The 12,048-nt window shown below is 36.6% G+C and overlaps 1 protein-coding gene across 2 annotated transcripts; it reads right to left on the reverse strand.

Moving 5' to 3' along the window:
* Positions 1 to 296: 296 nt before the first annotated feature.
* LOC103708602 (inositol transporter 1-like) lies at positions 297 to 6,784 on the reverse strand. Of its 2 annotated transcripts, XM_039130866.3 has the most exons (6): positions 6,296 to 6,784; positions 5,504 to 5,574; positions 5,014 to 5,349; positions 2,066 to 2,173; positions 1,784 to 1,969; positions 297 to 1,243 (listed from the first exon to the last, which is right to left on the reverse strand). In XM_039130866.3, the coding sequence occupies exons 1-6, from the start codon at positions 6,435 to 6,437 to the stop codon at positions 572 to 574; spliced, it is 1,515 nt and encodes a 504-aa protein (XP_038986794.2). In that variant the 5' UTR covers positions 6,438 to 6,784; the 3' UTR covers positions 297 to 571. The 2 variants fall into 2 exon arrangements, with proteins under 2 accessions (XP_038986794.2, XP_026661013.2); XM_026805212.3 differs by lacking the exon at positions 6,296 to 6,784 and having other exon boundaries at positions 5,014 to 5,415; positions 5,504 to 5,580.
* Between the last annotated feature and the right edge of the window lie 5,264 nt (positions 6,785 to 12,048).

Genomic DNA, 12,048 nt, shown 5'->3' on the forward strand with positions numbered 1-12,048 from the left:
ATGACTGCGATCCCACCCATCAAGATTGATGGGAGTCGACTGAACATCCATTTAGTATTTACTTCTTTCCCTTGCTTGATCGTTTTAGAATGAATATGAAATATATCTGCTATAAGAATGGTATGTATACATAGAAAGGATATATAGCAGCCAGCAAGAGAGAGAGAGAGAGAGGGAGAGAGAGGCAAGGGACTCAACAAATACCATAAAGGCATTGCTTGCTGACTGATGCACAAATTCGGGACATTCTACTCCCCCCATTAGCATAAGAAAGATAAAGAGCTTTGCACAACAACTCAGATAAAAAAGCACATTTCACCATATATATAAGTACATACAGATGATTTTTTTTTTAAAGCAGACATAACTAATACAGATATCTCGAGATAATGAGGTGGACTCAATGGCTGGCAACATAATAAGGAACAATAAAATAGGCTTGCAACCCTACAAGAGGAGATGCTTTGTCCTCCTTGTTCTTTAGATTTGACTAGATCTCCATGCACAGAGAGCACTACCCTTATAAAAAGCAAAGATAGTGCATGTACAGGAGAAAGAGTTCCTGCAGAAGTCAAGCCTCGGTTGCGAGGAGGTTTTGCCGACTACCATAACTACCCCATGCCCTCTCCCTCCACAACCTCTCCACCTGCTCGAAGGTCAAGCCCTTAGTCTCCGGCACAAAGAGTGCCACAAAGACGAATGCCACCACTGCAACTCCAGCAATGATCAAAAAGGTTCCTGCAGTCCCAACAGCAGACACAACCGTGAGGAATGTCTGCGCCACAATCAGGTTGGACATCCAATTTACAGTGGCCGACATGCCCCCACACACACCACGATAGGCCTCCGGATAGATCTCTGAGTTCACCGCCCATGGTACGGGGCCCATGCCCGGGGAGAAGAAGCCAATGTATAGAGCCAGGCCTACAACTGCAAACCACCCGAGGCTGGTCCCGCAGTTGCCATGGAGCGTGTGCACACCACAGAGACTGGTGGACTGCAGAAAGAATGCCCCGGAGAGTATGAGAAGGGAGATGATGACACCTGACAAGCTGGTGAGAGCCAAAAGGCGTCTGCCGCAACGGTCAATGAGATAGATTCCAACAACGGTCCCAGCGGCATTCGTAGCTGCAACAATAAGGGAGAGGAGCAGTGCAAGTTGGTTGGAAGAGAAACCAGCCATCTGGACAATGGTGGGGCTGTAGTACATAACTGTGTTGATCCCAGTGAACTGTTGGAAAGCCTGCTCATGCATGGATTTTGTTGACCAAATTAGTTTCATCACCATATAATGTATATATGCATGTAAAAAAACATGGTCACATGCATATATACATAGCACAGTTAACAAAACTTCAAAGTGTATTTGTTGAGGCAGCCTTGCCAAAAACTCCCTCATGTTTCCAAATGACCCAAATCTAAACTGCATGAGGTCAACATCTCTCTCATGCAATTTAACTTAATAAGTAAGGTTTTATGTCAAATAAAGCATGATAATTCATAGTAAGGTTTTATGTCAGCTAAAAGGATGTTGATTAGAATGGCTAAAAATCTTATAAAAGTTACATCTAAAGTACCAAGGACAAATTACAATCAGGAATATTGCAAGCATTAAAACTATATGGTGAAAGTCACATCATTTTGATATAACCTTCTCAGGATCCACATCATGAAAACCAAGTTACTGCAGATACTATTGTCTTCAAGTGGTTTCAGATTTTGACGAGATTTGGGTCATCTGGAAACAATCAAAGGAGTTTCGGCACTTACCTCCACCTTTTACCTGAAGGCCAGCTCCTGCAAAAAATGCAAGTCTCATTTCCTTGACTCTGAAAACATCAAAGTAACTGACAGACTTCTCAGGCTGAACTTCATCATTGGAAGCAGCAGCAAGCATATCAATCTCCTCCTCTAAACGGTCAGGGTCATAGATTTTTGCAAGCACAGCAATAGCTTTAGCTTTATCATTCTGCAACATAGGTGAAAGACCAGGAATAAAAGGTTATATGTTGGGAGCAATATGACCTATTAAAACCTCTGATGAAAGGGCACATAGTTTGTTCACCTTCAGATAAAGCCAGCGTGGTGATTCAGGAAGTAATAGCATTAGAAAGAACTGAATAATGGCTGGCACTGCAGCAACTCCAAGCATCCAGCGCCAAGTCCCAGGAACCTGCACCACAGCATAACTAAGTAAAGAAACTACACATGGAAGATACTCAAACCTTTGACTCCAAGATACAACTTCTGAATAAACGGTTGGACGTTAGAAAAACTAATTGCAGCCCAACGATAGTTGAAATAAAAGTTATGAAAAAGAAACCCTGAAAAGACAACTCTCAAACCATTCACTTATGTTGGTAGAAAAAGATATGTCTATTAATGAAACATGAGCCAGAAAACCTATTTCACTTATTTATAGTGCATGGGTGATGCTGAATGGACATACTTCTAACATTTAAATTAAACAATTTTTGTGTAATCAACTCATTATAAACCATTAATCCTATCTGACATCCATCAATATTTATAAGATCACAACACACCAATATAAAAACTGCAAGATACAGCTGACATCAAAACACGAATACTAAAAAATGAAAACTGTGGAAACGTTTCTGTAAAATGTTCAGGTCTGATTATAGCCAATAGCATTCACACATAACATCACATATTGTAGCATATAAAATTAAACATTGTTATACAGACTAGTGTTGATAAGTATCAGCATTTCTTGACATCCATTATCCATTTGTTCTGTATAGACAGTACCAATGCTCTAAACATGCAAAAAGAAAGGAATTTAATGAGGAGAGCTTATAATTAATTCAAGAACTAAAAGGCTACATAGTTATTGAAACTTAATGATCAACAACCATTATTTATTAGACTTTCTCCGTGCATGCAAAGTTTCAAACTAGTGCCACCTTCAACTGGGAGTATCATTAGCTCAATTAAAATTAAAATTAGCTCAATTACTTAAGACAAAAATTTATAATTTACTCAACTAATAAAAAATAAATTGGACAGATATTGAAACTTAAGATCATCAACTACATGATTGAACTTTCTCTGGGCATTTAAGGTTTCAAACTAATTTCACCTTCAAGCAAGAGACTCATCATAGCTCAATAGTGAGTTGGACATGACATTGAGAGAGATGTAACCAACATGGAGATGCAGCCCATGAGCAGGCCCTTGCTGATGCGGCCCATTTGGAAGCACACATATAGTAAGACAGGTCCAGTTCTAGGCCAGCCTACCAAAAAATAAGTCTAACGGGATCCTAACTTTTTGACTAGTAAGAATTTGTTTTGATCCCATTTTAGCCTACTTTTGTTCTGTATACACACATCCAGGAAGTTTTATTTCATAATTTCCAAAGGACTTCTTGCATGGAAACTAGTACCAAACGAAGAATATTACTCAGTTTAAAAACTAAAAAACTATCATCCTGTATGATAGCCCGTTTGCTGTTCTGCAGTTACATTTTGCTTCCATTACCCTTTCTCTAAAGTGTTCTTCCTCCATCTTACACCCTCCGCCACAACCTCAATCGGTTTTAATTCTAAACCACATTCACGAGTCATCTGCCTTAGCTTGCTACTGCATCAACCTATTTTTTAAAGCACCATAAGGCATCAAACTTATCAAAAGAGATAGTTTAGTAAATCTGAATTTGGAAGTACTAGCAATCACAAATATGGAGCCATTCTTCTGTTATTTCTGTTCAGAGTATGAGCCACTGCAGACAAATTAAGCAACAATTCATGCAACTCCGACTCTGATATTTTTCATTGGAAAATATCTCAAAAAATATTGCAATTATTAGAATCATAAGTTCAATGAACTACTTGATGGTTTCATTGAGTTGACTTAAATAAGCATGAATTATTAAACATTTAATTCTTTTTGAAGAAAGGCTTTATGTCAAAGTCACTGGTCTAAATAATATTTAAAAAAGAAAGTTGACATAATACATAACTGGATGTGAAGTAGAGAGCAATCAGATCAGAACAATATTATCAACTACAAGAAGTGAACTATCAGAATTAACCATTAACTAGATTGATGAGAGTATAAGCCTACAATAAGAGCTATAAGAATGAAAGTTTAAGGAGACAATATCTAGCCTTTGACAGATGGTCGAAGTCACCACTCACCAATACCAGGTGGCTGGCACAGCGCACCAATCATCCATTGCTGCAGTTGAAGGGAAGACCAAAGCTTCTTCATGACATATAATAAATGCTAGATAATTAAGTAACATGCATCAACAAGAATGTTAAACGCAACCAGTTATTGACAGAGCATATTTAGAAAATTACTTAAAATTTATGTGCAACCTGCAGACTTTTCTCGAGATGTTGCTGTATGTGTATTTAAAATCTGTAGTTATACATAAAATTAGAAAAGTATTGGTGGTCTAAAAAGTGAAAGAGAGTATAAACAAAACAGCTTCCCTTCTCTGCATTGTGATGCTAATCCACGAAGCTTTTTGCAAAGAATGCATCTCTGGAACATGATGATGATGCTCCTTCAAAACCGGGCAACCAAAAAGTTTTCATGCATATATGTAAGACATTGACAAAAACACAAAGAAAGGTCCAACACACTAACCGAATTGAAACTTGACTTGGCTGACTTGGTCATGCTGGGCTCCAAGAACCAAGTATGAGAATGTCTTTTTACAATTGCTTAAAATGACTTCAAAACAAAGATGTAAAGGCAAAGGCTGATTCTGAACAATATACCAAGTTCTTTAATATCATTATATAGCTGAATTTCAAAGTCATTTGTTTAATCCCTTTGATATAAGAAGTTCTGCATGACATGCATAAATCACCAAATTTCCTTCTTATGAAATTCAATCTGGAGAAAAGTTATATAGATGATTTGGCGTGATAAACATACTTCATATTGGAAGGGAACTTTAGAGGCTGATCAAATAACTAATAGAATATTACAACTGACACTGCAGTAAAGGGAAAAGGCAAGATGAATTCTATTTACCTCTGTAAAAGCGAGATTTACAAGGTACGAGAGGAACTGTCCGCCAGTGATCATGAGTACATTCGTGCCCACAAGACCTCCTCTAATCTCTGTGGGAGATGCTTCAGCAATATAAACTGGAGCAGTGACAGATGCTATGCCAACACCCAAACCAACAAGGAGCCTTCCAAATATGAGGACATACGGGTCTGGAGCAGCACACATAACAAGTGATCCGATGGTGAAGACCACATCAGCAAGAAGAGTAGCCCTCTTGCGTCCGTATGCATCATTTACCCACCCACCCCCAGCAGCTCCAATCATAGCTCCTACTAATGCCATGCTTACAATTGTTTCCTACCAAGTACATAAGTCCACTTCCTTTTGTGATAAGAAGGCTCATATGAAAACATAAAATCCTTCCTGGAATTACATGAGATCATCGATGTCTCCATGTTCTCATGTCGGCATCTCCCCGGAATTATGAAAAGGAACAGGGAACATATCATACCTGTAAAAAACTGTTTTCACTGACCACCTTAAAATCATCACGGATGTACAGAAGTGCGCCAGATATGACACCTGAAGATCAAAAATCCACCGCCAACAAATCTTTTCAATGTTAAGAACTGAAAATTCTTCATCGGAAAAGAAATTGCAATTTTTTTTACAAGGAATCAAATAAATCTAAAGTGTTATCTTCTAACAGATTAACCAGACAGTGAGAAACCAATAGACCATGAGATTCCTGGTTGAAATGCAAATAATTCCAACACTATTTATGAAGAAAGGGGAAAAAATACACTTTCTCTGTTCGAGTATACAAATCAGATATCAAATTTCATACAAAAATGAATCCAAAAAAATTGTTAAATATGATTTGAACCATGGGCTGAAAACATCCAAATTTTGTTTTTTTTTTAATTGAAAAAAGAGAGCAATCTAATGGAATCTTTCCGCATATAAATAAGAATTTGCTCATAAACCAAAAGCCAAGCCAACAAACAGACAGACAGACGACAACAACATATTCATAACAGCAGTGGAAGAAGCACAAAACCAATACCGGTCACGCTCAATCAAAAATTCAAACTTTAATTATAACTCTACTGTAAAAACAGAAGAAAAATCCATCTGGACCATCATATGAAGAAACCACGTCCCTACAACAACAGTAACATGGGGTCCGGATGCATCAAAATCAAAACTTTGACTTAAATTCCATTTCAAGAGCATCATATAAACGAGATGAAAAAAAAAAACTATCAGATCGATGAACAACTTATTCTGAAGTAATCCATACCTGTGTCATAACCAAAGAGCAATCCTCCAATTCCAGCAGTCACCGTGAGCCCAACCACATACCGATTGCTAAAGTACGACATTTTCCTCTTCGGCAACGGGTCCAGCGCCCCCGAGCTCCCCGCCATTGACAGGATCGTCATCTTTCCCTTCTGTCACCACCCAACTCAACCACCAATTCAAAGCTCAAACAACACCCCCCACCCAATACCAACCAAAAACAGCCAACCCCTCCAAAAACCCAATCAAAATCCAAGAAATAATCAAAAAAAGAAGATCAAATCAACGAAGGAGGAGAGAGAGAGAGAGAGAGGAGGAGGAGGAGGAGGAGGAGGAGGAGGGGATAAGGTTAAAAGAATGGGGGTGGGTGGCCTCCCCTTGGATTCCTTTTATAGAAGAACAGGGCGTAAAATTTTGGTTTTTAAGGGTTAATCGCTTCTCCTGGACGGCACGAAGACGACAAAGAGGTAGAGCTCGCGCTCGGCTTCGTTTCCTACTTTCTTTCCTTCCTCCCCTTTTTCTAGAGAGAGAGGGGAGGGCGGCGAGAAACTCGTGGCGGCAAAAAAGAAGGGAGTTGGGCCCGGTTTTGTTATGTAAGGAAACGGGTCTTAAAAGTGCACTCCTGGGTTTCGAGAATCTTCAGTGTCATTACGAGGGTGTTTATGAGAGAGAGGATCATGGGGGGGTGTATCTGGGGATAATTAGAAAGCTGTTTATCGGTCTCCCAAGGAAAGGGCGGAGAGTTCCTCATGCAGCTGTGGAGGGCCAGGGGAGACGCATGTGACCGTAACAGCATTCATTTATGGTGACAGTCATTACTTACGTTTTTTTGTATAAATTAAATTATTTATTATGAAAATAATAGCCATTTTAAGGGTTGGTATTGGGTGGAGATGGATTCCCTCTTGATTTCTCTCGTAAAAATTTTAGTGTCCATTTGTTAAAAAATATATATATATATATATATATATATATATATATATATAAATATATGTAGGCAGCTATCTAATCCGCATGCGAATGTCTGATTTTTTTTAAATTTTATTTAATTTTATGTAGTACTCAAAAAATTTTAAAAAATTTAATGAGCATAGTAATATAATAATTAATTTGATTTATCATTTTTTTAGTAATATCATTAATTTTATGATCATAAAATTTAATTATCTAACTTATATCTATATTTATGTTCATGATATCAGAGTTATATTTATATCTATCAAGCTTTGTTTCGTCGATAGCATTTTCTGATTTGGGATGCGTAGTAGCTGTTGTCACAGTAGGGGTCCTAAGGCGGGAATTGTCCTAAAGTAGCCATAGCGTTGATTGCTCTCCTTGTTCTATTGTATGGGCGAATTATCTTAATGAAAGCCTTCTTTTTGGCTCTCGTGTGAGGGTTGTCATAACTTGTGTCTATCTGCTGTTAAATTACTTTATAGAGTCCTAAGGGTAGTATCAAAGATAAGGGATTCAAGCCGTATTTGTTTTGATTAGCTGTCCCAGGGAAAGGAGTAAGTATTGGCTGTACTTGTGGTGGTACTTTGACTTTTAACATCATTTCTTTACTTGTACGACTTAGATGTCTCGTATTTCTCGAAAAAGTGATTCGATTGATGGGATTTCTATTTAAAATAAATATAGATATAAAATTTTATATTCAACTAATATTCGTATCCATATCTATATTCATCAACTCTAAATTGTTACAATGACATTATTATAAAATAGTGGATAATATTGAAAAAATAATATCACTATCATCTGAATCCCTCTACATTTTTTTTAATAGTACAATTTTTTTCGAAAAAAACACAAAAAATTGTAAATTAAATTTAATATAAAAATAATGCTCATTATAATGATTGTTATGATGATATTATTATAAAATAATGGATAAACAATAGCATGCCCTATTATCCAACTCACCCTTTATTTAACACTTTTCAAATAGTACACAATTTTTAAGAAAAAAATACATAAAATATCCAATTAAGCTGTATACATAATCATGCCAAATAACGATCATTATTCTTATTGTATCTAATTATGGCTGTTATGAAGGAAAAATAATCAAATAATATCTATTAGTTAAATACTCGGGACTATAGTGTGATAAAACACTTCCAAAAGCATGTTAATTGCCATTTTATTTGGTTGGGCCGCCATCTAAATTGACGAATGCTGTGGGGCCCAAACATATTACCAACGTGTCACGACAGTGCACAGTGTCACGAGGTCAGCCATTCCATGCACGGAAATGTAATAGCTTCGCGCCCGCATCCTCAAATACGTTGATAGTTACATGTCTTGATGTAATTCGAAGAAATTGCTGTTCGCTGTTGTGGAGGTAGCTGGTAAGAGTAAATGATCTACAGCTGCCCGAACTTACGGGGACACGAAGGATAAGACAAGAAAGTGACCGAAGTAACAATGCTGGTGGGACCCACAGAGACGAAAGGCGGAGCTTATTTGTCGAGGTGGAATCAACGCGAGTCGGCTGTTAATTTTTGCGGGGCAGTTTTTGGGCAAAAGTTTAGGTGGTGGTGGTTATCTGGTGACGTGTCGTCGTCATCTCCGGCGGTTCGTGGGGCAATTCGCGGGTTGGCGGATGTTATCCTCGCGTTATTACGGGATAGCGACTACTCTGGCCCTTTTGTTTGGGCTGTGTTTGGCTGGGATATCCCCGGGATAAGGGGTTTTATCCAGACAAGCTACCGATTTGTTTTATGAATAAAGTTGTTTCAGCTACTTTTGAAATAGTTATTGTAGAAATGAGTACATCAGACGGCAATAAACTAATTCTATCCTCCTGTTGCTTCCTTTCAAACCTATTTAGCAGGAATAGAGCTTGTGTTAGGTCTTTGTTTATTCGGACCAGCTGTAGCCCGATGGGTTTAGTGGCCCAGATGTTTGTTACGTGGCGTAGGTTACGTCCCTCTTTGATCTTCTCACATGACGTGAAAACTCATTCCCAATCAAAAGTAAGGAGTCAGAGGATCGGTCGAAATGGCTAGTGATTCCGATTGATATATCGACCTTGCCCCCTACATTACCCGACGAGACAAAAAAGATCAGGATAAGGATGAGGTGGTTATTTTATAAAAAAATTTCTTGCATGGATTCTTGATGTGGCTACTAAAGTTTATAAATAGAGAAATTGTGGTCCAAAGCTACCTCTCAAAAATTTATTTATTAAATTTTATTATTATTATTATTATTAAGTTATACGCAATTCCAATCATCTACCGCCTCTGGTCCTACAAGACCAAGTATCTAGTATGGATAGACTCAACGAGCTATTTGATATTGGAATAATCTCATATACTTGTGGATGTCTTGATATCTAGTATAGCAAGTCCAGATTACCAACCCATCATGGCCATCATACTAATAGTCCGCTCCATGCTTGTTATCTTATGAACCTCTTCTTTTTCTCTTTCCTCTACCATAAGCATGTATTAGCCCTCTGTTTTTTATTCCCCTTAACATAATCTTATAATTTCCTACCCCTTTTTTCTCCCCGGCATTCGCTGGAACTTGATTATATACTCCTTACCCTGCCACCTTTGTCATAATCTTTCTTCTCTATTCACATATTATATCCTAGATATGCAATTCTCTTGAGCTATCCTGCCTTCACAATTGATTTATGCCGTCTTTGTTATTCCTATCCATTGTCACACGTTACATCGATCCAGCACCCAACTCATCCTCGGCGTTCGCCACCTACCACCGATGTGATCTAGGCAAAGAAGTGGAAAGGGCAATCGTTGAATAGTTGGGATGCCAAGAAATAAAAATTTATTTTTAATCTAAAATAAAACACTTGGCGTATGTGAAGCAAGTGGTTTATAAAAATTCTAATAAGAGGGTGCAAAACAATCTTCAAACTTCAAGATCTCCTATAACAATTTGCCATTTTCTTATTTAAATACATATATAGTATAAAGTAAAAAAAAATATTTTGGAAGCATGGTTCAAATTAATCCTAGCACCGCTATTTGACCTAAATAGGATCGCTACAATGATCTTAGATCAATGATGATCCTCATCGTGAGATAATCTATTCTCAATAATTAAAAATCACCTTGTTTATTATGCTGCATTTCAGTGATTAATGATCTCCGAGTATCCACGATTAATTTATTTGGCATGCTACGAAAATTCAGGATCATAATCATGTATTACCGAAACCACCCCTGATATACTTCTTATATTTTGCAGCTATTAAATATAATTTTCAAATAGATCATAGAAAAAAAAGATATGAATATGAATCAAATTATCAAAACTAATCATTCTACATCAATTTAATGAGACCAAAATTTTTGAAAACTTGTTAAAGTAACTCTTAGGGATTATCGAACCTTCCCAACTAAAACAATATTTTTATAGGGTTATCAAACTATTCCTGGCTAGAAGAAACTTTTTCTAGAGATTGGGAGGAGTTGGGCCAAAAAAAAATTCACTGGATCAAAAGGCATTTTTGTTTATAAATTTCAACCTAATATCACTCTCTTAGGATGACCATAAAAACTTATCCTTAAGAATGAGTTTAATATCATTGAATTGGATGATAGTTTTACGAGTGGGAATAAATTAGAGTCACTGCCATGTAGGTTTGTTGGGGTGCAACTAAATACGTTAATCTTATCTACATCATCGTTAATTTTGGTATCATCTCTCCATACTATCTGCCACATAAATTTTTTTTAAAAAAATTAAGGTGCACATCCAGATTAGTATTTCACATTTTCTAATGTTCACTTTATTGAAATGATTGTTTCCGCTTCTAAACTCAAATCAATCTCAATTATGAAAACATCATTTCCATATAACAAAATCCAGTAACAATGACCATAGCTTCGGTTTTTTAACGCCAAAACTTTCAGTTCAAGGTTGGATTGGACGAAAATTAGCCATTATTTTCATTATAACGAAAAATAGCACTCTTGGATTACTTGGAAATATTGATTTTGTTGGAGCCCTGTTTAGAATCAATCTAAGTTGCAATATTTCTATCATCATCTATTTTAATTCTTTTACACTACGCGCCTGGCTTTTGAAAGACAAGGATGCTCGACCCTGCTTAAAATGATTTGGGGACCAAAAAGATAAGATGGAGGACCAAAAAGTTAAAGATGGCTAAATCAATAACTGAAATTTTCTAGCCCATATTTAACCTTACTGGTGCATGATAAAATGGGATATAGCCAAACTTATGGAGTGGCTCTCACAAAAATGCAACACATCCTATCCCATCATGATATCATAAGTAATGCAGTGAAATAAAATAATCAATTAAATAAGTTAACAATTCAAAAATCTAAAATCGAAACCTAATGTATCATAAGACTTTAAAAATATTCTATAGTCTTATATCAAACTTTTAATAAAACCCTGATCTAAAATAATGAAACTAAAACTCTACTTCTTATCGCTCCCTCCTAATGCTTATCCCCGTGCCATCTTAATTCTCAAGATTTATAAAAACAATAAAGTATCCAATAAAGAGTTGTATAACTCAGTAGGCAATGAACACTTTAACTAAATAAATCAGATAATAAATAATAATAATATATTAAAAATAAACCTATAGAAGTATGTCGGTTCAAAATTAAATCTAGATATACAATAATATAAAAGCATCATATATGCGAATCAAATCCGATTATAAATCCAATTTCTTTCAAAACTTTAAATTTATTTTGTATTCCATGAATTATGATCACACTTATACCTTATGGCTGGGCC

Source organism: Phoenix dactylifera, chromosome 13, assembly GCF_051530095.1.
Source record: "Phoenix dactylifera cultivar Ajwa chromosome 13, Ajwa_hap1_PhDact_Kaust_v1.1, whole genome shotgun sequence".
NCBI classification, from domain to species: Eukaryota; Viridiplantae; Streptophyta; class Magnoliopsida; order Arecales; family Arecaceae; genus Phoenix; species Phoenix dactylifera.

Coding starts and splice junctions, on each gene's coding strand:
- LOC103708602 (XM_039130866.3), bottom strand. CDS start 6,437: ATGACGATCCTGTCAATGGCGGGGAGCTCGGGGGCGCTGGACCCGTTG. Junction 2,174..5,013: donor TAAATCTCGCTTTTACAGAG/GTAAATAGAATT, acceptor GCTGTGGTGCAG/GTTCCTGGGACTTGGCGCTG. Junction 1,244..1,783: donor TTGCAGGAGCTGGCCTTCAG/GTAAAAGGTGGA, acceptor ATGCATGAGCAG/GCTTTCCAACAGTTCACTGG.